Below are 26700 nucleotides of genomic sequence, written 5' to 3'. Positions count from 1 at the left end.
ACATCTGGCTGCTGTGGAGGATGGATGTCAGAGGAGGAGAGTCTAACTCTAGGTAAGTTGTACAGAAACAAAACGTTTTTAACAAAGTGAGCAGATATATTGTCATAATGTGAGCAAGCTAGGGGTCTAAATACATATTTTTAAACTTAAATAAATATGTTTTGCCAATGTTGAACAGCTAACTATTGTTTGAGTTTAGCTGCCTGGATGACAATTATTTTTTTCTTTAGGCCGTTCTTCTTCTTCTTTTTTTATTATATTTATTTTATCTTAACTTAATGTAGCTTACACTCTTTTCTGTGACCATCGATTCTTCAATCGGCATTATATTGATAGCATTAGCAGCTATATGTTTAATGCTATCTAGCTACTTTGGCTAGGTTTCATTGTTCGGCCAGATGTGGCGAGAAAGTGCGAGTGAGAAGACCGACAGAGGCTGCGTTGATATACAGTCTCTAACAGTGCAAATACGTAACTTACTCGCACTAAAGTTATTTATTAGTAGTAAGTGTACACTACAGTTTACCTGTTTCTGACTAAAACATCATCCACTACTCTATACTTGCAAATATTATATTGTGTAGAAGGGAGATTTCATATCTGCCTCTCTTGTCGCTAACAGTGTTGCCAACTCCATAGTAAGGAAAGTAGCTATTGGCTGTCCGAAAAGTCGCCAGAAGTCGCTAAATGACGTCATCGCCTAATTTGCATATCATGTAATGGCGGCTGTAGGCAAACAACGTTCCCAACCCTTCAAGGATCAAAACTTGAAACCACCGGAGTTAAATCCAGACGACAGTAGATCAGAAATGTCTTTGCCTTTTGAGTATATTTTGGGGTTTTAACATGACAGTTTGGCATAGAAATCCCCCTTACAATAAAGGCAGTATGCCCGTGTGTCATCTCCAATAAATGGCTTCAACCATCCTTTATACTCAGGGTTTGATTCCCACTCCTTTCTGTATTTTTGAGAATACAATTTAGACTGTGCCATGATGTTTAACTTGTCACAGAGAGGCACACACACAGTGGACGAGGTGATTGAGTGACTGAGGCTGTGTGAGGCAAAGCAAAGGCAGTTATTTATTATAGTGTGAAAGTGAGTGAAGAAACATTTACATTCAACATTTAAATCCCGCTCAAAACCAGGACGGCTTGGCAGTTGGCGCATGCGCAATTCATTTGCAGTCTCGACTCGGGGGAGTGTGGTTGTCTCCTCTCTGCTCTGACTGCAGCAGCAGCTCTGCTGCGGCCAGGCAACTGACAGTCTGAGCGCCTGTGAGTACTATGGGAGGGCGGCGGGGCTCACGGCAGCACCCGCGGCTCGTTAACTGCAGAACAATGTGAGTCTCCAAACACCAGAAAAGTCGCTAATAACACCATTATAAATCGCTAGATTAGTCGTTAGTCGCTTTTGACACAAATAAGTCGCCGGAGGGTTTGGAAATCCGCCAAATTTAACGAGAAAATCGCCAAGTTGGCAACACTGGTCGCTAAGGCAACTTGTGTATGTGAGACGCAGCGTCACGCACGGTACGTCAGGCCCAGAGCCAGATACTAAGAGTTACGACACCATGGTTCAACAGAGCAACAGGTTTGTCAACAATAAAAATTAAAATGACGAGGCCACTTTGCCAGCGGGAGGTGATCCAGCGACGAGATAATAATTTAAAAAAAAGAGAAACTGAAAAAAGCAATTCATATTAGGCGCATTCACACCGCAGTACTTTTCCCACAAAGGTTCATGAGAACTTAGTACAGATCGCGTTCACACCGGAATAAGTCCCTGGGGGAGGATTAGGCAAATGAAGCCGCTGACGTCACTTCTTCTTCTTCTGCTTTGGGTTTACTGGCAGGCCGCAAACCACTTCACGGTGTATACTGAGTAGCATGAAGCTGCAGCGTCGGAGACAGCAGTTACAGGACTGCACTTGTAGAACCGCACATACAGGTCCGACGGAGTACGTCACGGCGGCACGTGACGGAGCACGTTCACATGAACGCCTGAAGCCCCTCAATGCAGTGCGCAATCTAACCCTTCCCTTCCCCCCATCCTAACCCTAACCACTCCCTACCTTTTTACCTAATCCTAATCTTCCTTCCTCCCTCCCAAACCTCAATGTTTCAATGTTGATATGACGTAATTTAAATGAAATACAGGGTTTTAATTTAAAGCAGTTTTATTCTGAAAAACCCGGAAGTTCACACTAACTATTAACTTAACACTTTTATTCTGAAGATTCTTAATTTCCGGTTAGCATTAGCATGTGGCTAACGTTTTGAAAACCGTGAATTGAAGGTGAAATGACATGTGATGTTGTACACTAAACACACTGGGATTAACACTCATTTATTGACGCTGGAATAACATTTGATCAGAATTATTTATATATATATTAATAATATAAGATATAATATGTTACTTTATATATACAGTCTATGGTAAGTACACAACACAATACGCAAAACAACTAGGGTCGTGGGAGTGCGGTCCTGAGAGTGCAGCCTCCGACGTTGCAGCTTCATACTATTGCGTATACTGCCGCCCAAAGTCCCCGGCCGGAAGTCCCCGGAGTTGGGGACTGGCTTAAGTAGAAGCTGCTGGGACTCCCAGCAGCTTCTACTGAAGCCTTCCGAGTAAATCGCCAGAACGCCGACACCTCCTCATCTCCACCGCTCCCATGTTTATTTTGTGTTGCCATAAATTAGTCTCTCTGCGTTTCTGCGCTGGGCTAATGCTAATAATGCTAATGCGAGGATAATAAAATGGCGGCTTCACAAAACTTTTTGGGAGTTTTACGGGGCGTGGTTTGCAATCCGCCCAGTCAATCAGAAATATAGCTCTTTTCTCACAAGAGAGGAGAAGCCCCAAACTGCAGTGCGCAGTACCTCAAGATGGGCGGGAGCTCAACATGGGCGGAGCCTCAACGCCCCTCCTTCTCAACCTTTGAGGCACGTGACGGGACGGCCCCTCCTTCTCAACCTTTGAGGCACGTGACGGGACGGCCCCTCCTTCTCAACCTTTGAGGCACGTGACGAGCTTCACAGATGACGCGTTGCATCCTGTTTCCCGGGTAGCAGTTCTCTTCCCTCCCTTCAATCTAACCCTTCCCCCCATCCTAACCCTAACCACTCCCTACCTTTTTACCTAATCCTAATCTTCCTTCCTCCCTCCCAAACCTAAACCCCAAAACCTCTCCTACTGTAAGAAATTAAAATCAATGTTGATATGACGTAATTTAAATTAAATACAGGGTTTTAATTTAAAGCAGTTTTATTCTGAAAAAACGGAAGTTCACACTAACTATTAATTTAACACTTTTATTCTGAAAATCCGTCATTTCCGGTTAGCATTAGCATGTGGCTAACGTTTTGAAAACCGTGAATTGAAGGTGAAATCAAATGACATGTGATGTTGCACACTAAACACACTGGGATTAACACTCATTTATTGACGCTGAAATAACGTTTATCAGGGAATGTTTAAATAACCACAGACTGGGTAAGTACACAACACGGGAGTCGGGACGTCACGTGCTTCAAAGGTTGAGAAGGAGGGGCGTTGAGGCTCCGCCCATGTTGAGCTCCCGCTAGGGCTGAACGATATACCGTGTCATGGCGATAACCGCGGTATGCGCATGCGCGGTATTCACACCGCAGGGACGTGCGGTTTTATTCATTTTTTTTTTTAAATGCTAACGCACTTTAGCACAGAATTCAAAAATAAAGATACCCTTATTACTTATCGAAACTGCACATACAATATATCCGATTAAAGCTGAGACTCCACAGATTATTTAAGTATAGTATCTAATAGGGGTGTAACGGTTCACAAACATTTCGGTTCGGTACGTACCTCGGTTTTTTGGTCTCGGTTCGGTACGTTTTCGGTACAGCAGAATTTTTTTTTCACAAAACAAAACATATATATATATTTTCTTTATTATTATTAAACTGTGAATAATGTATTCACTCAAATAAATACAAAATATAATAAAATAAACATTAAGGTGCAGCATTTCGAGGAACTGAAATAATCTGTATTTGAACTTTACTGTAGGCTACTAGTACTCACAAAACATAAACTATTAGTTTTGGGTTTTTAATTATTATTAAACTGTGAATATTCACTTAAATAAATACAAAATATAATAAAATAAAAATTAAGGTGCAGCTTTTCGATGAACTGAAATAATCTGTATTTGAACTGAACTGTACTAGTTCCTAAGCAGCCAGTTTGACATTAGGACTTGCTTGTCATTGTATTTTCATGTTTTTTTTAAAGAAAAATGAACTTGTCCACATTGCTTGCCGAAAGGGCAGATCTGCTGGCACTAACAATGTCTCCTGCTGTGGAGAACACCCTCTCTCTAGGGACAGAGGTAGCAGGTACAGCCAGGTAGCGCTTTGCTAACATGGCAACATAAGGATATTTGGCGTTTGTAATAGCTTTGGCTCGGTCTGAACTCTCTGCGAGTGGTGGAGGCTTAAATGCTAGTGGGAGTTGGGTTTGCACTTCAGTCTTTTTTCTTTTGGTACCGGTGATATTCACGTTCGGGTGATGCCTTTTCAAGAGTGTGCAAGTTTGATGTATTGCCAGCCGCGGAACCAATGTTAGTTGAACAATGCCGACAAACAGCTTTGGTTCGGTCCACCTGTCTTTGTCCTTCATCCTTGTACGTAACTGCGAAACCAAAATGTTCCCAAACCGGAGACTTCAATGATGCTGGAGGATTTTCGAGCTCAACTTTATCTGCGTTCGCCATTAATTTTCGACAGTTCCTCAAATTACTGACTACATTTGAACGCATCCCTCTGACCAGCTCTCATAGTATGCCTCTCATCCAATGAAATGACTTGCTCGCTCTATGACGCGTTGAACCCAATGTGAGAAAATTACTCTGAATGCTGCGACGCAGCACCTGAGATTACTTCCAAAAAATTGTTCACGTTCTCAATTTTTTACGTTTAACGTTATATTCGTTCGGTACACTTCGGTACACACCTGTACCGAACCGAAGGGCCCGTACCGAATAATTTCGGTACGGGTACGTGTACCGTTACACCCCTAGTATCTAAGCGATCCGATCTCGCAACAGGGGAAGCAAACACAGACATCACAACACGTACCTTTTACGGAGCTTTTACGGGAGATCGTCTCACCGTAGCTGTCAATCTGATCAAATGACGTGTTCAATGGCATTAAAACGAGAAAGAAAAAACGCGGCTGAATCGGTTGATCCATAGGTTGATAATGTATCTGTGGCTTTGAAGCAATTGTTTATAATCCATAATTCCATTTTTATGTAAAAATCGGATCACAAAAGTTAGCTGCTAATGGTAGCCACCTTGGTGGTATGCAGCTTCCGGTTTTGGCTACGCGTCGTCACTCTCACTCCTTATTTGTTCATGTGTTGGTGTGTGTAGAACTTCCCCTGATATTTGACCTTTTTAGACAGATTTAGCACCAAAAAAACCCTCTTTTGGGGCCATTTGGGTGGATTTTCCATATCTCTGGCCCACCTTGCTGGATTTTGACATGTGACATCTCTTTCTGACCGTCAGAGCCAATGGAATCGAGGGGAAATCACACAGTCATTATTTGGTCATGTGTGTGTGAGAGACTTCCGCATTGCCAAGACCGGAAGCAGCAGCCACTCTGGTGGCTACCATTAGCAGCTAACTTTTGCTCTGCGATATTTACATAAAAATGGAATTATGGATTATAAATTAAATCATTTTTTTATACAGAGACGTTAAAAACCTATGGATTAACCGATTCAGCCGCGTTTTTTCTTTCTCGTTTTAATGCCATTGAACACGTCTTTTGATCAGATTGACAGCTACGGTGAGACGTCTCCACTCGAAGCTACGTAAAGGTACGTGTTGTGATGTCTGTGTTTGCTTCCCCTGTCCGAGTTCAGATCACTCAGTGATGATACTATATACCTAAATAATCTGTGGAACCTCAGCTTTAATCGGATATCTTGTAAGTGCAGCTACGATAAGTAATAATAAGGGTACTTTTATCTTGAGTTCTGTGCCAAAGTGCGTTAGCATTTTTCGCTCAGGGGTCATTTAGATGCTTCTTATGAGACTTGTGTTTTGTTTTGGTATAAAATGGTTTGTATCGTCAGTTAGCTGAGATTATTTCCGTTAATCTGGTATAACACATTAATAGGTTCTTAAATATTACGATCCCCTGAGACACTGTCGTGAAAAAAAAAGAAGTAAAGTACCCGCCGGGACTTTGGGGTTTAACAGGTTAAAAAAACCGCAATATATACCGCAGGGGGGGGGGGAAATCGCGATGTCAGTTTATTTCAATACCGTGCAGCCCTAGCTCCCGCCCATCTTGAGGTACTGCGCACTGCAGTGAGGGGTACTACCAAGAGAGCCGCACGAAAGTCCCTGCTCTCTAGCAGGGACTTTCGTGGGGGTAAAAAGGTTCTCATGAACTAATTTTAGTACCGGCTCTTTTTGGTGTGAACGCGACAAAAGAGTTCTCATGAACTAAGTTCTCATGAACCTTTGTGGGAAAAGTACTGCGGTGTGAATGCACCTATTAGGTTCTGTTGAGGCACTACAGCAGGGGTGGCCAACCAGTCAGAGGTTAAGAGCCACATTTTTTCTCTGTTACTGCAAAGAGCCACATCAAACACACAGTCACTGATACCGCTTGTTTCAGTTTTTTGTTTTCTGGAGACAAGATTTCAACCACGTCACTGATGCATTTTTGTGGCATTGGGATATATATATTTTAAATCCTCTGGAGCAGAGAGAGGAGCTGTGGATTATTTTTATAAATAGTTGCTTTTTTGTAAATAGTTATTTGTAAATATTTGTAAAATGCCCCCCCCCCCCCCCCCCCACAATTGTTGTTCGCACAATTATGCAATACACTGATGCATTAATAATGCATCAGTGTATTGCATAATTGTGCGAACAACAATCTTAGTCAAAAACCCTAAACTCACAACTTCAAATGAAAGCGTTTAGTTTATTTAATAAAAGAGCACATGTTCAATGTGAAAAGTGACAGTAGTTACAGATTATTTGCAATTTGGTGCTATGGAGAGGCGAAGTCACGCCCATCTACTTCCGGACCATGGGACCCCGGAAGCGAAAAATTTACATTGAATTCAATGGAGAGAGAACACGTATCTTTTGATCCCGTTTGAATTGTGCCACGAACTACACATATGATGTTTGTCAATCTTAAACAATCATTTCCATGTCAAAAAAGTCACATTTTGTCGTAAAACTGCTGAAATATAAGACTATGAAAAATACGCTACTACAAAGACTACAAATCCCAAATCCCATTCTGGGTCGCGTAAGTGATGTCACAGACTCGTAATTAAAGCGAAGAAGAAGAAGATCTCATAACTGATTTATTCCCTCCAATAAATTATAGATCGCTAAAAATAAATTCACTTTTACAAGATGCCTGTGTGCTTTGTACCAGGTTGTAGTCATAAAAGTGATCATACCACTTGCTCCTTCTATCGATTCCCGTCTGATGAAAGGACCAGGAGTCGCTGGATCAGACATATCAGGTAATATCATAGGTAATATACATGTTGTGCATGGAACATAGTCAAGTTAGCTACTGTAGAGTTATATTTGTATTTCATGTTAGCAAACTATGGGTAAGCTTAAAATGGGAATAATTTGGGTAAAACTGTGAGCTGGATTTGGGGCCTGTTGACATGTGTTTTTGAGGACAAAGGAAGATGGGGGAAGGTGAGAGCATGTCCTGATTTGCATTCAACTTAGAACGAGCTACAGTGGTTTGTGATATTAAGAGAGGTCCCTTGGGTTTCTCTGGTGGTTATCAACAGTAGCAGTTAAGTGAATACTGTTCAAACAATACCTGTGTTTGTGTTTTATATTGATTTCTCTGTTTTATCCTTTCATAAATGTAAGGACTACAAATGGCTATAAACATTCTGGGCTGGTTGGAGTAAACAGGGTTTTATTGCTCTGTGGGGGAGGTGTAGGTATGCAGGCCTTGAGACCTTTTGTTGGAAAGTGAGCCTGTTTGGTTTCCTGCTGCGTTTCCTGCTGCGTTGCGTCTCCCAATGAGATGACCTGAAAAGATGACCAGCTGACCTAACACCAAACCCCTCCTTCTTACTCTGGTATATATCCGGTGGATCCCTGGCGTTCGGCCTCTTCTTCACATGCTGCCCTCGGGTGAAAGTAGCTCTGCGGTATGCGGACTAGAGCAGGAGTAAGCCGGCATTACTCCTTAAGCATTACAATATAACTGTAATATATCATGTTGTATTGTAATGATTGTATTGCATTGTCATATTGCCATTAAAGTAGATTATTGTTAACGGTTACTTTGTAGATATGGATTCCTTCCTGTATTATAACCAGCTTCATAGGAACGCGCAGAGATTTGAAAAGCGGACCAGTTATCCCTCCAAATCTCTAACAAAATGGTGACCCGACGTCTATAACGAAGCTGAGGAAGAATTCAGACGCTTTCAAACATCTCAGACAATCAGCAGGACTCTGCAACTTTGCAAATAAGGTAAGCAGACGATGAAAGTCGCCTGTCTGTAATTGGATACGCTAAAACTTTAGGATTGTCTGTAGGCGTTTCACAGTGTTTTTATAGTTTAAATGGAATATACAATGCATATTTTACTATGTTAGGAAAGTTATATACAAAACGTAAACGTTGATCGACAGGTAGACGAAAGTCCTGCGTGACGTAAAATAGAGCAGTTTGGCGCGGATCTGCAGGTGTTTATTCCTGAGTGGCGTAGAGATGGTGCAGTTTGTGTGAATGCGAGGTTTGAATCCTGCACGGCAAAACCTGGAAACTCGATAAATCAGATCGAGTCGCCGTTTAAAACTGGGGTTTAAATAACAGACCAATGCTAAAAGCTTAAAGCCAGAGGTCTGTTATATATTAAACCAAGGTAGAGCGTTTCCCTTTGTCTGGAAACTTCTGCTGCTGCCATCTAGTGGCTGAAAGGGGGTATCACACCCTTGAAACTTCTGCTGCTGCCATCTAGTGGCTGAAAGGGGGTATCACACCCTTGAAACTTATGCGAGCTTAGAGTTTAATCATTACATTGCTGGCCGGTATTGAAGACGGGAAGCACGTTCCCAGTATATTAATTATAACTGATTTTGGTAAACTGGTACAAAACAATAAGGGATTGAACATTTTTTACAACGACAGCACCAGGAGATGAGTAAACTCAAGAATCTGTAGAGTGTAAATACATTGTGCAAAACACATTTTACACTCGAACTGTTTGCAAATGTAGACAATATAAATAAATGTTCAGAAAGAAGACATAGGCCTACACTTGATTCAAATTTCATTACTGTGATCCGATTGGTGTGCTCTGCAGGTTTACTATTGTTCGAAGTAACAGTGGGATTTAAAATGAGAGAAGATATGGAGATGTTCTTTCATAGTGTGTGGAATATGTGATGCTGGAAACATGTAAGTATTTCAGAGTTGTGTTGGGTAAATAGGTAACAATGGATGAAACAATTTTTGGAGTGAGTTTTTGTAATATCATAAGTAGACATTAATTATGTTGTTTACATGGCATTTAACAACTAAGACAGATAGTATGATTAGAAAGAGACAGAGTGGAAAGGGTTGGATTTATTTAACATCAGTGGGCTAGACTTCTTATAGGTAATGTGTACCGGGACCTGGACTCCCCCTCTGAGTTAGAAAGGCTTTGATCCCGACCCTCCAAGCAGACAACGAGACCTAACCCAACAGGAGACTCCTCCTTCTCCATCGTACAGACAGAGAACCAGAGCTGAACCAACAACGACCTGAGGCATCCAGAACCAAACCAGCATGCTGACATACAGAGAGATACTCTCATCGGTCCCTCAAACAGGACATGAAGTTCCAAACTGCGCTGCGAGATTTGGCACAATAGACATGAGAGCAGAATCCGCCCTCCATAAAAAGAGCAGAGAGACTGTAAAGGAGGAGTGCAACAACAGTGGCATGATGGGGCTGCAGATGTGACTGGGCCAATGGCGGCCTACAAAAGTTACAGCGGATGGATTCAACAGCTGATGGACTGAAGAGAAGACAGAATCAGAGGAGTTGGCATGGTCGATTAGAAGTGAGGAGGCCGGGGTCACGGCTTGAGAAAACCAGGGGAGGAGGAAAGGAGAACGGGAATGAGTGAGTTACACATAAACACACTTATTCACGAAACGCACATTTAAATAACTTGAATTAACTTCATAAATACGTAAAGACAGAAAGATTTATTAATCATTTGGTAAATTAAAAATAGCAGTAAAGAGGAAAATATTAAAGTAAGATGATAATCATCCTAAAACACACTGACAGAGTAGAACCATATTCTTCAATATTTTCATCATGTTAACAATTCATTCTTTAAGACATTTTTATTCACGTGTGAATAAAGTAGTGATCTCATTGGTTACAATATTGATCACCATTAAAAGGATAGTTTTAGGAACCACTCTATAGGACAAATCTTTGTTTGTATTAATGGCTAGTGCCAAGCCACATATTAAATTCCAATCTAAAGTGTTGATTTCACCATTGTGGCATAGTTATTACCAGACTTCGGTTTTAAATCCTTGATAAAGGAGGGAGTAATTGTTGCATGTTCGGACACCCAAGGTTCCACACACTGCTAAAGAGTTTAACATCGTTTTTTAAGTAGACCAGAATTATAATGAGCTATGAAATGCAGAGCGACACAGATCCTAGTAATGTTTTGACTCAAGATAATAGTTATTGTACAAAAGTTTCTGAAATAGATCATTAGACATTTTAATTAGTAGTGGTACTCGAAGGAAGTGAGTTTTGTACCAAGTTTCAGGAAAAGTGGGAGGCGGAAGTCCCAATGACAAGTGAGAATCATCTTGAAAATTATAGTTGAAATCGTGACATATTTTTGTAGACAAAGGATACTGGCCTATGCTGAAATGTCAAAGTCTCTGCAGAGCACGACACATGGCCAAAAAAGACGGAGACCAACTGACCTTTGACCCTGACCGACAGTGTAACTTGACAAGGCACTGTGGATGACTGACTCTGGGGTGAACCTGACCAAACTTGACATGACAACCAGACAGTGTGAGTGTGAATGTATGCCGGCATGTGATCAGTGTAACTGCATGATTCTAAAACAATAACTAACCAAGCATGTTTTTGGACTAACATATTATTTTGGAGCTCCAAGGGAAACGAGAGGTTTCCTAAAAATTCCACAAAAAGGGGAAACCGCACATGTGATATTTTCCTCTCACATGAGTTGGCGGTTTGCAAATGTAAAACTACAATCTGAAGATTCTGTTTCTTTTAGGCCTGAAGGACGGAGAGGAACACTTCTTTTCACTGAAGTGTTCACTGTGGAAATAATGATAATAATGTTCGTTATGTCGCTAACCAATTACCTGACAGTTTTTGTTCCCCTCCCATTACAGGCTTTTGTTACACATTATTTCATGTGTAAAAGGGGGAGTGAGTATAATGTGTAAATGTCAACATGGCTGTAAAATTCACAATTTAAATTTTTCTTTTAAGGATTGACAGAAACCTTCCGCCCCAACCCAGATGTTCAAACTGAGCATTGAATGTAATTAACCTGCTCCATATCTGGGGATAAGATACTGTTTGATGAATGTTGAGATGTTTCTAAATATTGATTTGAATTATAACAGGTAACACAGAATCAGTGGCCAAGGGGCTACTGTGAAACCGAAGAAGTTGACCTGTGATAATGAAACAATTTTGTAATATTTTAACAGACATTAGTAACTGAGGTTTGAAATGTAGAAAGAACATATTACAGTTAAAGCTAAAACATAGTAGTGTATTGAGACAGAATTTAATTTAGACAACATCATGTAACTAGCCTGGTAAAGGAGTAAAAGCCATAGACTTTATTATTTAGGTCATTATAGGGATATACATTTAATCTAAATTTATAATAGAAAGACATTTGATGACAGTTTGTTGGAATTCTGTATTCATTGTTTCAGCGTGATAATATCTAAGCACTGACAGGTAGAAGCAGTATCACCAGGAAATCATTCACTTTGTTAACATCGTGATTTTGGTTGTTTTTGAATCCATAACATTAGTGTGTTTCTTTGCCAGAAACATTAGCAGTTCATATTATATTTGGATTTTAAATAGGATTTCATTTAAAAATAAACACGGATGCTTGTCAGAAATTCAGAGCTATTGAAATATGTTATTTAGTTTACCTAAAGATGTTGAGGTTCTTATTTAGTTGGCACAGTCCAAGTATTAAGATTCTGAAGCTGCACTGGCAGATAGGAGGGCTACAATTAATTTGGAAAACCTGTTCACAGACGGCTGTTGTTTCAAGACACCCCACCAACAGGCTCCAAGTGGGTCAAAACAGCTGAGCGTAGGCTTGAGGGAGTTGTATCAGATTTCTCCACACAGGTCACTGGCGCCAAAAGGGGGACCCGAGAAGCACGAGGACAAAGTGGCTCAACCCCAGGCTCTCCGACCCCGACCGAGTGACCCAGCGGACCTCTTATGCCGTCTGCCTGGGAGAAAAGGGGGACAGCTCGTACCACGGGAGCCAGTGTGCGGCGGGGAAACCACCTACTAGGACCAGGGGACGACATCAGGACGGACGTGGCCCTGGCAGACGTGGACTACTCGGAAGCAGCGGACTGGAGGAGCAGGACCCTGGAGACATCCTTACAGCAGACGACCCGGGAGGCATCATCAGCGGGCCGGAGAAGGAGGATCGGGAAGACATCTCTACAGCATCGACCCGGAAGCCGCCATCAGCGGGCCGGAGGACGAGGAGGAGGAAGACATCTCTCTAGCAGGCAGCCCAGAAGCTGCTGTCAGCAGATTGGGTGGACAAAGACACGGCAAGCCGGGACGGCGCAGCAGAGGAGTCTACTTCGGTTCTACTCAGTTCTACCCGTGAAGGGAAAGCTGCATCTCCCCCTCCCTATTAGCTGTCCTTGTGGGCTATTCCTCCGAGGGAGGGGGGGGGGGCTGATGATTCTAGCACTCAGCTACCCCCTCATGGTTCCTTCACTGCCATGGAAAGTGGTGTTCGGTCTCCATGAAGGTTTCAAGTACTCTAAATACCAGCTTCGGATGGATTTACGGACACAATAGAAAATAATGACAGTGGGTATATTTCAAAATGCCTTGTCTAAATTTATCTCTGGAGAAGGAGATAAAAAGGGGGATTTGTAGAGTTATATTTGTATTTCATGTTAGCAAACTATGGGTAAGCTTAAAATGGGAATAATTTGGGTAAAACTGTGAGCTGGATTTGGGGCCTGTTGACATGTGTTTTTGAGGACAAAGGAAGATGGGGGAAGGTGAGAGCATGTCCTGATTTGCATTCAACTTAGAACGAGCTACAGTGGTTTGTGATATTAAGAGAGGTCCCTTGGGTTTCTCTGGTGGTTATCAATAGTAGCAGTTAAGTGAATACTGTTCAAACAATACCTGTGTTTGTGTTTTATATTGATTTCTCTGTTTTATCCTTTCATAAATGTAAGGACTACAAATGGCTATAAACATTCTGGGCTGGTTGGAGTAAACAGGGTTTTATGGCTCTGTGGGGGAGGTGTGGGTATGCAGGCCTTGAGACCTTTTGTTGGAAAGTGAGCCTGTTTGGTTTCCTGCTGCGTTTCCTGCTGCGTTGCGTCTCCCAATGAGATGACCTGAAAAGATGACCAGCTGACCTAACACCAAACCCCTCCTTCTTACTCTGGTATATATCCGGTGGATCCCTGGCGTTCGGCCTCTTCTTCACATGCTGCCCTCGGGTGAAAGTAGCTCTGCAGTATGCGGACTAGGGCAGGAGTAAGCCGGCATTACTCCTTAAGCATTACAATATAACTGTAATATATCATGTTGTATTGTAATGATTGTATTGCATTGTCATATTGCCATTAAAGTAGATTATTGTTAACGGTTACTTTGTAGATATGGATTCCTTCCTGTATTATAACCAGCTTCATAGGAACGCGCGGAGATTTGAAAAGCGGATCAGATATCCCTTTAAATCTCCAACACTACCTAGCTAGTAGCGACGAGTAGCGAGCACGTTAGTTAGCATTACATTACTTAGCCTTGTCATTTTTAGTAGCCTTACCATGAAGTTATTATTTTATTACATGAAGTAAACCAAAATGTTAAACAGTAACCAAACATGATGGTAAGTATTTCGTGAAACTTTTGAAGAGTAGCCTACTGCGCCCTCCACCGGGTGCTAAGCAAGCAGTTCAGGGAGAGTCGAAGGCAGGCATGGAGCTTTGCATGACATTCTTCTGGACGTGTTTCATTGTGATGACAATCTGTTTGTTGGAAAGACAGTCGTTGTGTGCTTATTGAGAGAAAATTGTTAGAAGAGATAATTATTCAAAGTGTTGTTACTTTAAAGTGTTGTTACTGACCTTTTTCTCTTTTATTTTCTTTACCTCACCTGTAACTGCTGAGACGTCGAGGAACATGCACACTGACCTGCTCTGGCAACCTGATTTCCACTGTACGTAATAGTATTTGGTTATGGTATATTATTTATATACATCAAAGGCACAATGCACCCCCCAGAGACACACATGTATTGAGTGTGATATTTTGCATAGGTTATGTGAAATCATCTTTACATACTAGAAAACTAGGAGCGGCAACTTGTTTTGAAATAGAATTTTTAATATCCGATAATAAAGTTGATCTGTTTTCTTTATTCTTCTCTCTTCCCAGCTCCATCACCATTCTCTGTTCCTGCAGGTCCTGCTTGCTAATCAATGCTCATATTTTTTTACACAATTACAAATAAAGTCATTGTATTGTATGACATGAAGTTGTGCTTCATTCGGAGTCAATAATAAATTAATTCTGCCTTCAACTGCGCAATGATTGTGGACTGCACCGACATCCATGTAGCTGCCCCCCAGTAAGATGAACCAAGCAAAGAGGGTCCCCATCATGCCCAAGGACATCCAGCTGGCCCGCCACATCCGCGGAGAGAGGGCTTAGACTGACCTGAGACCAGCACACCCAAACACAACAGCTCTTTTAAGAGCCACATACATTTTCAAAGAGTTGCAATCCTACGTTATTATAATGATTAAACTGGTTCATGTATCACTTAGTTTACTGAACCGTGATGAATGAAAGAAATTAGTGAGGCAGTGGTTTACTGAAGTTACAAAGACATTAATATATGAGTAACAGGTCAGTGTAAACACAAGCTTCTGTCAATTATGGATCATTCAAACTATTAATATAAAAATATGTAATAAAGTTCTAAAACAAGTATTCGGTATATTCCTTGATAGCTTTTGGAGAAGGTTGTTTTTAAGTTTACTAAAATCTATCGTTTCAACTGTTTCACTTTATAAAAAGGGAACAGGTGAGTAGAGCATCATTGAGTTTCTTATTCTGTCAGTAAATTATCCAAATGAAATGTTTTTCATTATTTTAGTCAACCCTAAACAAATTGATTGTACCTTTTAATGATGACCTTACATGGTCGGCAAAGTTAAATTAACTTCAGAAAATTAAATCTGTTCTGAAAAAAAACTAATAAATGTTTAAAGATAGGAACTTGCCATCCCACTGAAAAACAGTCCGTAGAGATTTAAAGGCGTAGTTGTAGTTCAGTCCAACGTTTCATTTGGATTCATTTGACAACAGTCAACTATTTTCATAAAGAATATATATATTTTTCAAAGTCAACTTTATTGTCAATCTTACTCAGTTTGAGAGATCAAAAAGACGTTTAAATACAATTATACAATTTACAGATATGTATACAAATATATATATCCTATATACACCATCATGTATAATGATGGTGTATGATGTAGAAGGAAGTGTGGTAGATAACAAGTAAATATAGAGTTACATACAGATCCATGTTACAGCAAAAGATGGAATAACTAAGAAGCACACAGTATAATAATAATTACATGCAACAATTAAATAACTGCTCAGCATCTCCACCACAATCCCAATCTGCTGTGTCCTGTTTTCCTCCCCTCTGCATAACACCCCATCACACATACAAAACACAACGCAGAGTCCGAGGGTGTTAAGAATATGTTTATTGAAATGTCCTCCTCTCTACTGGCCAACACAGGGAGCATATGCTGGGTGTAGAATTGTTCCAGGAGGAGGAGATTTCCATGCCATGCAGGGTCTTTGGGGATGGGGATGATGATCGCCTCCTTCGTGGTCCACACAACAAAGTAGCAGAGACTCCGGTCTGTGATGTGCAGCTGCCCTTGGACCTGGTGCCAGTATGGGTGATTCTCCTTGAGAATATATGACCCACCCTCCTCACGGAGACAGAAGGATGGTAACTGGACTGCCTCCGTGATGGTCATGTTCCTCTGGCTGTGTGGACACTTCACCTCCAGCATGGCAGATGGCTGCACAAGTCCATCGGGTGATGCTCCCAGAACACCCGACTCACTCACAAAGAGACCAGACTCGATTCTAACACTGTCACTTGATAGGCCTCCACAAAAGCCTTCACCTCTTCGGCCTCGTTTACAACCCCCCAGTTGACAGTTGGCGATGTCTCTGGCCAGTGGGTTGTATGTCTCCTCTCGCTGTTGGTAAAGTTGAGACACCGGCTGGACTACTTTTTAAGTGCCAGGCTTCCTCCACTGGCACTCAACATCTGTGGAGCTGATCTGCCACATGGCAAATATTGCCAATGCTGCAGCGTGGCTGCATTTGTACATCTCCTGTGCACAATCACAGACAGCGCTCTGCATCGCGCCATCGTCTCCCATGCAGATCTGTAAAAATAAAGTAAATACCATTTGTTAACATGCTATAATAGATTGAATGAGCAATAATACAAGGATGGTCCGGATCTGGGGGTGGGAGGGTTTATTTTTCCATAGTTTTGTCCTCTTGTCTGTTGTTATTGTTTGTTTTTTCTGTATTTTTTTGTAATTTGTGTTGTATTGGTTGTGATTGTACATTGTATTTTTCTAACTGTGTATGAATACATTTTGAAAAACATTTGATCAACAATAAAAAAGGATTTGGTCAGGATCTAGACTCAGTGTGTAGTTTATTAATTAATCAATGCTCTCTACATTAGGAAAACACATACCGGTGTACCAGAGGGAGTCACACACAGCTGTGCCTAGATAACCAAAATCCTTGAATCTACACACAGCAAATAAACTCAAATGAAACAACGAGAAAAAGGAGATCACGCATACAGTATAGTCGATATAAAATTGGCCGCTTCAATCTGAAGAGCAACTAAAACAAAACACGGGAGTGTACCTTGTTCTTGTGAACACTAATGTTATCCACAGCATACACAGAGACCACGAAGTTCTTAAGGAGAAAACTAGTTGCTAAAACAAAACACGTTAGTGTACCTTGTTAGCTAATGTTAGCTAGCTGACATTAACGTTACACATTGCACTCATATTACTCACCGAAACCTTGTAAAGCCGGTCCCGCATGCTGGCTCTTACAGAACCGACTAACTCCCCTTTCATATAGGTACAGCTCTCAACATGCCCAGACTTGTAGTAATTTTCACCTCGTAAAATACTTTTATTCTCATTCTGAAAGAATGTGGTGAAATGTGCTAACGTGAGGGCCATCTTTATGTTGGTGACGCGTATTGTGCGAGACCAGAGACCTGTAGTTCACTGAGCGGTTTCACACGAAAAAATGTGTAACTTCACAGTTTTACGACACATTTTTATTTTTTTGACTTGCAAAATGTTCTTTTAAATTGACAAACATCATATGTGTCATTCGTGGCACAATTCAAACGGGATCAAAAGATAACCTTTCTCTCTCCATTGACTTCAATGTATAATTTTCCGCTTCCGGGGTCCCATAGAGGCTTTCGGAAGGGGAGGGACTTCGCCTCTCTATTCTGGCACAGGAAGATTTTTTTTAACGGTAAAACAGCATATTGTTGGTCTATTTTTAGACACAACTCGCGATCGACTGGGAACCCCTTCGCGATCGACCAGTCGATCGCGATCAACTGGTTGGGCACCCCTGCTCTACGGTGTTGTTTACCTTCTGTGATGCGCGAGCTGATGACGCATCATCATCGTCAAGACGAGTTAATTTTTATTTATTTTTTACTTTACTTTTTTACTTTTTTTTACTTTACTTTACAATATAGACAGTTGACAATTCAAAAGAGTTCGATATTTCAGCAACTTACCTCTGGAACTAATCGACGCGCCGTAATGTAAGTGAATGAGGTCCAACGCCCAAATGACAATATTTGGAACTATTTCGATGTCCATACCCCGGAAGTAGGCGCCGCCATTTTTTACAACGGAGGTCTATGGGAGTGTCGTAACTCTTACGGCCCGTCCACACAGCAGCTTTTGGCGATTTGTCCACCGCTTCCAGCGCGTCTCCGCCCATTGACTTTGAATGGGGATGACGTCACTTTCCCTCGCTTGTCGCCGAATTGCATTGTGGGGGGGCGAGGCGAAGATTTCCAGGATTTCCAGGATGTTCAGGATTCCAAAGTTGAACAATGTTCAACTTTTGAGGCTGAGCTGGAAGCGACAGCCAATCAGATCCGTTTATGCAAATCTGACAGTTCAAGCGCTAGCCAATCAAACCGCGTGCAAGCTGGGAGAACCAGACCCGCAGTTCATTTCTATATTCCACAAAAATGGAGGAGAACTTAGTTATTGCGGTAGCAAATCACCCGGTTCTTTATGACCAGTCCCTATTAACTTACCGGGATACAAACCGGAGGAACCAGGCATGGAGGGAGGTGGCAGAGGCAGTGGGTGAAACTGGTAGGTTTTCGCTTGTTTGGGGATTTTATATCCAGTTTACTTCGTTGCTAGTTTACTTCGTTGCTAGCAAGCATATACAGTATCATTAGCCAGCATGGAATGTAGCATAAAATAGCACCATAAACATTAATCTCATAAATGTTCAAAATGTTAAAAAAATAAATGTTCATCATAGCCCTTCCTATTTGACAATAGTGTAGAAGAACCGGGTTTTTTTGCTTTGTATGTCGGGGGCGGGATATTCATGTGATATTCATGTGATTGGTTGTTGGTCGCGAAATCCCCAAGCTGTCAGACACGCCCAGCTCCAGGATTTTCAAGATTTGGTCAAAGCTGCTGTGTGGACACACCGTTACGGCCCGTACACACAGCAGCTTTTGGCGATTTGTCCACCGCTTCCAGCGCGTCTCCGCCCATTGACTTTGAATGGGGATGACGTCACTTTCCCTCGCTTGTCGCCGAACTGCATTGTGGGGGGGCGAGGCGAAGATTTCCAGGATGTTCAGGATTCCAAAGTTGAACAATGTTCAACTTTTGAGGCTGAGCTGGAAGCGACAGCCAATCAGATCCGTTTATGCAAATCTGACAGTTCAAGCGCTAGCCAATCAAACCGCGTGCAAGCTGGGAGAACCAGACCCGCAGTTCATTTCTATATTCCACAAAAATGGAGGAGAACTTAGTTATTGCGGTAGCAAATCACCCGGTTCTTTATGACCAGTCCCTATTTACTTACCGGGATACAAACCGGAGGAACCAGGCATGGAGGGAGGTGGCAGAGGCAGTGGGTGAAACTGGTAGGTTTTCGCTTGTTTGGGGATTTTATATCCAGTTTACTTCGTTGCTAGTTTACTTCGTTGCTAGCCAGCATAGACAGTATCATTAGCCAGCATGGAATGTAGCATAAAATAGCACCATAAACATTAATCTCATAAATGTTCAAAATGTTAAAAAAATAAATGTTCATCATAGCCCTTCCTATTTGACAATAGTGTAGAAGAACCGGGTTTTTTTGCTTTGTATGTCGGGGGCGGGATATTCATGTGATTGGTTGTTGGTCGCGAAATCCCCAAGCTGTCAGACACGCCCAGCTCCAGGATTTTCAAGATTTGGTCAAAGCTGCTGTGTGGACACACCGTTAGTATCTCTCGGGCTCTGGTCAGGCCTTCCCTTCCGATTATTTGATTGGTCGGAAGGGAAGGGCCGGCGGGCTTTCATTGTGTTGCCATGGCAACGGCATTTGAAGAAATCTCAAAACTCCTGAAGATGTCTTCACGGCTGGACTGTTGAAATCTGCTGCTCTGAGCATGTCAGTTGGAGTGACGACATCATCGTGTTCCATGACACAGGTGTTTATATTTGAGCTAACGAGGTGTGCAGAGATCACAGGTTTCCATTGTTCTGAATGAGAGATAAACCTCTTACATGTGAACGTTTTGTGGAAGAATCGTAACAGATATCTGTGAAATTTCAAAACGTGAAGCATGTCAAGGAAGTTGAGTATCTGAAGTGTAATTTTTGTGTACTTTCAGGTTCATAATGTGGCCTTTTTGGCAGTTTAACTAAAGGTGTGCGGCTGCTACCGTGAGGAAATATGAAATTGGGCTTTAATGGAGGAATGTTGGATGTTTTTGTCACTTCATGTCCTCAAGAGGCATTTTGTTGAATTATTTTTGCTTAATTATTTGTCATTTTTCAAGCTACGAGATGTTTTCCTACGTTTGTCATGAACAATTATGTCTCAGGAATGTAGGGTTTGGGAATTATGGCAGTTTTTAAAAAATATATGAAGGCAAATCTCAAGATTTTCTACCCTCTATCACGCACTCTAGTTAATGTTAAAATCTGAAGAAAACGTCTTTAACAAGGTCTGAACAATGTTTAATATCTCTAAAAGTAAGAATCAGATTTAAAAGTTGTTTTATACGAATAATGTCAGAAAGATGTGTAACATTTTAAAGTTGGAATGACGTTTCTGAGTGAAAGTATGAATAAACAGTTAGCAGTTGAAGTCGCATGAAGATTTGTTGAAGTCTGAAGATTTTCTCCATTGACTTCAATGTTAAAAATGTGATGTATTATGGGATGTATCTCTGGAATTATGAAAGTTATGAATGAGAAAAGTAATAGCCATCGATTCCCGACCGAGCTGAACGTTTTGATGTTTGAACGGAGTTTCTGCGATGTGGAATGTGGGAGGAGAAGCCCGACAAAATACCGGCGGAATAATAATAAACTTTTCATGCGTAGCATGATAACATATAGTTGGAATGCTGTTAACAGCATTCCCACTAAACAAGTTGTTGGAGAGAAGGGCTTTGCTGGCAGGGGACACGAAGAGCCACGACTGGTCATCACAGATGACTAGGGCAGAGAGGGGAGCTCTGGGAAAAGCATTTCCTAAGGCCACACTTCTCCTGTGCTCCTTCCATCTGCTACAAGCAGTGTGGAGGTGGCTGTGGAGCTAGGAGAGTGGGGTCACTCACGGAGACGGACCGGCACTTTTTGCCATTGTAAAATAGATGCTTTACTGTCAGGAGATAGGCAGTGTGGATAGGCTTTACAGCGAGGCAAGAGGGCATCCAGTTGCAGCTAGGTTAGTGTTTAATGCAGACACGTTAGTGATGTTTTGTTTAGCCATGAGAGAAATTGACTTATTATTATCAAATAACATCCAACACACAATGTAATGAAGTGATTAAGCTTTACTGTTTGGATAATTTTTTCTTGTTTTAACCAATTGCAGGTATGAAAAGTTCCTCAGGTACTTGGACCAGCTGTACGCCAGAAGAGAGTGTTGGGCCCTCAGTTATAGAGGCAGTTTCCTCACCAGAGGAAACAATACCAACAATTTTGCAGAAGTGGCAATGCGTGTCCTCAAGGACAAAATACTGCAGAGGACAAAGGCCTTCAACCTTCCTCAGCTGTTTGATCTGCTGACCTCGAGGCTGGAGACCTATTATGAGGCACGCATCGTTGATGTTGCCCTTGGACGCTGGGAATCATTCCAGCGAGCAAAATTCCTCCCCCAAGATGGCAACATTGCAGCATCACATATTCAGCAGGTAATGGATATAACAGCTGAAAAAACACAACATGCTATAGGTTTATCACTACAGAATTAATACGCACATATGTCACTTGTGTAACAAATACATTTATCCTTGTTTGACTTGTGATTTTGCAGATTGAGGACAAGAAGTTTGTGGTGAAGGGATCTACACAAACTTATGATGTAGACATGGATTTGGAGCTGTGTTCTTGCCCTGCAGGACAAACAGGAGCACCTTGTAAACACCAGGCAGCAGTGATGAAACATTACAGCTGTTTGTCACACTCTTTTCTACCGATAAACCCAGAGATGAGAGCAGAGCTGATGAAACTGACATCAGCAGGTAAAGTCAATATTTTAACAATAACTGGTGTAATGAGACATTTCATGTTTTGATTACAAAATAAAGGATATACACTGTTTATTTTTTAATTTATGTTGATCCCTTAATGTTTTATAGAAACCATCTCTTTGGATTTCCTCCAACCACTCAGACTTGAAAGGCAATCATGTCAGTCGTTTAGAAGTAAGTAATAAACAAAACTTACATTAATAATGGTGTAATTATATAAAAATAATTGAAACTTTAAATCAAAATAACAAAGTAGTTCTATATTATCCATGTCCATCACTAATACCATGTGAGACACACATAATTGATGCATCTCTTTGTATCTGTAGGCACTCATGAACCAAGCAGTACGCATCAGGAGTGGAGTGCACCAGCTGGGCGTAAAAAAGTAGGGCTTAACTCTAACGTCGGGCTTAGCTACGTCCGACGTAGTGATTCGAATTTACACCGAGTGCACCAAGCCTGATAGTCTCGGGCGTAGCTGCGCCTGGTCTTAAGATGCGCGTCCACGTGAATACACGCAAAACAGTAATTGTTGCCAAGCAACGCCATTTTACAGACTCAGAGGACCGCAGAGAAGAGGGAATTCCCACACCCACAGCGTCAGCGATGACTCAAGGGGAATCCCAAATGGCCACACCCCGAAAGAGAAAGAGGGATTTGTCAGAGCTACAGCGGGAACTGACGGAGAAAGAAATAGTTCGTGTGGAGGTGGAGACCGTAAAATTGAGAGCGGAACACAAAACAATTCTGAATCTGAGCGCAATCAGCACCTGCAAGGTTGGGGAGAGCGCAGCGTTTCGATCTGATCCGTGCTGGAGTTGAGGGGAGATCTCCTCGATTAAATCAAAAAGGGCTTGTCTGCCGAAACCTCTCTATCAGTTCACTGTCTGAATAGATGTCTAGTGGGTTTGTTCGATCACGGACTACTCTTTCTCTTCTTAATGCCCTTTCATTGTTAAACATGTAAACAAGACGCCCTGCCATCGTTAATATCCTTCTTGCCTGTTTTACGTTACTATGGATACTAGTCTCTCTTTCCGATTTACGCCTGCTCCGTACTAGGCGTAAAAGTTACACCCGGGCGCAACGCATACAGGGCTTAAGTCTAAGTGGTGCACTAGTCATAACTTTAGTTTGGTCTTAACCTTCGGTTCTACGTCGGACGTAGAGTTACGCCCAGCTTATGCACTCCAGGAGTGGAGTGCACCAGCTGGGCGTAAAAAAGTAGGTCTTAACTTTAACGTCGGGCTTAGCTACGTCCGACTTAGTGATTTGAATTTACACCGAGTGCACCAAGCCTGACTAGTCTCGGTCGTAGCTGCGCCTGGTCTTAAGTGCGCGTCCACGTGAATACACGCGAAACAGTAATTGTTGCCAAGCAACACACGTCTACATAATAAAAAGCTAAGACTTGAATAACGAAGTCATGGATAACGGAAACCAAAAGAAGAGAAAAATGACGCCCACACCCCGAAAAAGAAAGAGGGATTTTACAGAGCTACAGCGTGAACTGGTGGAGAAAGAGATTGTTCATGTGGAGGTGGAGACCGCACAACTGAGAGCGGAACTTGACAAAATTGAGCTGGAGAAGGAGAAATTAAGACTCAAAATTATAATTCTTAAGAATCAGCAAAGAATCACTGAAGAAGACAATTTGTCATTCACCATTCTCTAATCATATTTGTTGTTATCTCAATTTCATGTTAACAGTTCTCCAAATGTTGTTATCTAATGTTCTTGTGTGTGTTTTTTGAATAAAATAATAGGCTATAAAACGGCCTAATGAAAATATGTGATCACAATGGGAGCTTATTGAAATGCAATTGCAAAAAAACAGCGTTCATATTACAAATATACAGGGCTATATGTTGTTTATTATGTGATTGCGGTTAAGTCGTCAACAAGACGCACTGCCATAGTTATTTTCCTTCTTGCCTGTTTTACGTTACTATGGATACTAGTCTGTCTTTACGATTTACGCCTGCTCCATACTAGGCGTAAAAGTTACACCCGGGCGCAACGCATACAGGGCTTAAGTCTAAGTGGTGCACTAGTCATAACTTTAGTTTGGTCTTAACCTTCGGTTCTACATCGGACGTAGAGTTACGCCCAGCTGGTGCACTCCACTCCAGGAGCGACAAGATGAAGGTTTGTTATGAACATTTCAACTGAACAACACAAGCACACACACACACACACACTATATATACCTAGACTTTTCTTTCCCCTTGGACCATAACATCAGAAAAGAGGCACTGAAATAGTTAATACCAATTAATTGAATACTATCATATGCTACTCTTCACAGGTGTATTGACAGAACTATAGGTTACTTACGTAACCCCAGTTCTCAGAGTAACATGAAGTGAGATGTCTCACTATGGGATGCGCCTCAACGCGTATGCAAACAGAAGCATCAATCTAATTACGCCAATCCTGATTGGCTGGTGATCTTGACGTTTACGTCAGGGAATGCACCCACCCTTTAAGTAGCTTGCGCTACGTCGCAGCGTCATTCAAAATAAGCACCTCTTCTCGCTTCGCCTTAGCAAGAAGGGCCGTCTGGTGAGACATCTCACTTCATGTTACTCTGAGAACTGGGGTTACGTAAGTAACCTATAGTTCTCATTCATAACACTCCGTTCAATGTCTCACTATGGGATATTGAAACTCCCGTATTGCTAGACATGCTTATCTCGAAAATCACCAAAACAACCAGAACTTAACAGGTAGAAACCTGTCTCAACACGGGGCCCAGCACTGCGCGGGCCACACTTGGAGCAGAGACATCTAGCCTGTAAAAGCGGACAAAAGTGAGCGGTGAGGACCAGCTCGCTGCTGCACAAATGTCTTGGATGGAAACACCCTTGAACAAAGCCCAGGATGTAGCCAGTCCACGAGTAGAATGAGCATGCAGGCCCGTTGGTGCCTGCAAACCCTGACTCGTATAAGCCAGAGCAATCGCTTCCACAATCCAGTGGGAGAGCCGTTGCCTGGTAACAGGCTTGCCCTTATGAGGGTTAGCCCAGGATACAAAGAGTTGGTCATTGCATCGTAACTCTTTTGACTTGTCCATATAGGTGCGTAAAGCACGGACTGGGCACAGCAAATTCGGCCGCTGTTCCTCAGAGGAACACAGTGGCGGAGGAAATGCCTCAATGTCAATGGGGGTACATGAGCCAACCACCTTAGGTACAAAGGCAGGGTTGGGCTTCAGCAACACTCTCATTTGCCCCGGGGCAAACTGAGTGCATGAAGGATGTACAGAGAGCACATGAATGTCACTGACTTTCTTGTCAGATGCCAGAGCCAGTAACAACACTGTCTTCAGTGACAGGTGTTTCATGTCAGCTTCTTCCAGGGGTTCAAATGGAGGTCGAGTGAGCCCATCTAAAACCACTGCCAAGTCCCATAAGGGCACCAGTGACCTGGAAACAGGGAGGAGCCTGCGAGCCCCTTTCATAAAACGGCAGACCAAGGGATGTTGGCTAGCCGTCTTTCCCTCAAAGCCCACATGGCATGCAGCAATAGCAGCCAGGTACACTTTGATCGTAGAGAAAGCTCTGTGTTTATCAATCAGGTCCTGTAGAAATGATAGAATCACCCCGACAGGACATTGAAAAGAGATGTGTCCTTTTTGAAGGCACCACTCCTCAAACACCCTCCACTTACAGTCATAGAGGGACCTGGTGGAGGAAGCTCTTGCACTCTGAATAGTGTTTATCACCTTCTGAGGGAGTCCCACTGTATTCAGGTTATACCACTCACGGGCCAGGCCCATAGTGCCAAGCGCTCTGGGTGTGGGTGAAAAATCGTCCCCCCCGCCTGAGACAGTATGTCCCTGCGTAGCGGGAGCTGCCACGGCTGCCCGCACAGCAGCTGATATATCTCCGCCAGCCAGTACATTGCAGGCCAGTGTGGAGCTATTAGGATCAGTGTGTGGCGTTGTTCTCTCACTCTGGCCAGAGTTGGGGGTATCAGAGCCAGGGGTGGGAACGCGTACAGAAGGACCGGAGGCCAAACGTGCGTGAGCGCGTCCACGCATAACTGTGCGTTTAAATTGCGCATTGAAAAGAACAGCTGACATTGAGCATTTTCTTTTGATGCGAACAGATCCACCGCGGCCCGGCCGTAACGCACCCACAGCTGACTCACAATTATTTGATGTAGAGTCCAGTCTGCATATAGTGGTGCACCTCTGGACAGCAGATCTGCCCCGAGGTTCATCACTCCTGGTACGTGCGTCGCTCTCAGAGAGAGGAGACGTCCGCAGCTCCATAAGATCAGTTTACGTGCCAGCATGTGTAACTGGAGAGAACGCAAACCCCCTTGGCGGTTTATATACGATATTGTGGTCGTGTTGTCTGTCCTCACGAGGACATGATGTCCTCTGAGAAAAGGTGGAAAGCGTTTCAGGGTGAGGAACACCGCTAAAAGCTCCAGATAATTTATGTGTGATCGTTGGAGGTCTCTGCTCCATGAC

The 26700-nt window shown here is 42.4% G+C and overlaps 1 protein-coding gene across 1 annotated transcript; it reads left to right on the top strand.

Annotated features, from left to right (window-relative positions):
- The first annotated feature begins 16 nt into the window (after window positions 1-16).
- On the top strand, window positions 17-23870 carry LOC117536831. The gene is made up of 5 exons (XM_034201892.1): window positions 17-52; window positions 21557-21875; window positions 21998-22205; window positions 22323-22388; window positions 22544-23870. The coding sequence occupies exons 1-5, from the start codon at window positions 21-23 to the stop codon at window positions 22678-22680; spliced, it is 762 nt and encodes a 253-aa protein (XP_034057783.1). The 5' UTR covers window positions 17-20; the 3' UTR covers window positions 22681-23870.
- The last annotated feature ends 2830 nt before the right edge of the window (window positions 23871-26700 follow it).

The sequence above is a fragment of the Gymnodraco acuticeps genome, unplaced genomic scaffold (genome assembly GCF_902827175.1).
Source record: "Gymnodraco acuticeps unplaced genomic scaffold, fGymAcu1.1, whole genome shotgun sequence".
Taxonomy (NCBI): domain Eukaryota; kingdom Metazoa; phylum Chordata; class Actinopteri; order Perciformes; family Bathydraconidae; genus Gymnodraco; species Gymnodraco acuticeps.
Note: the sequence above shows the minus strand (reverse complement) of the source record. Positions and strands in the feature narration are given on the sequence as shown.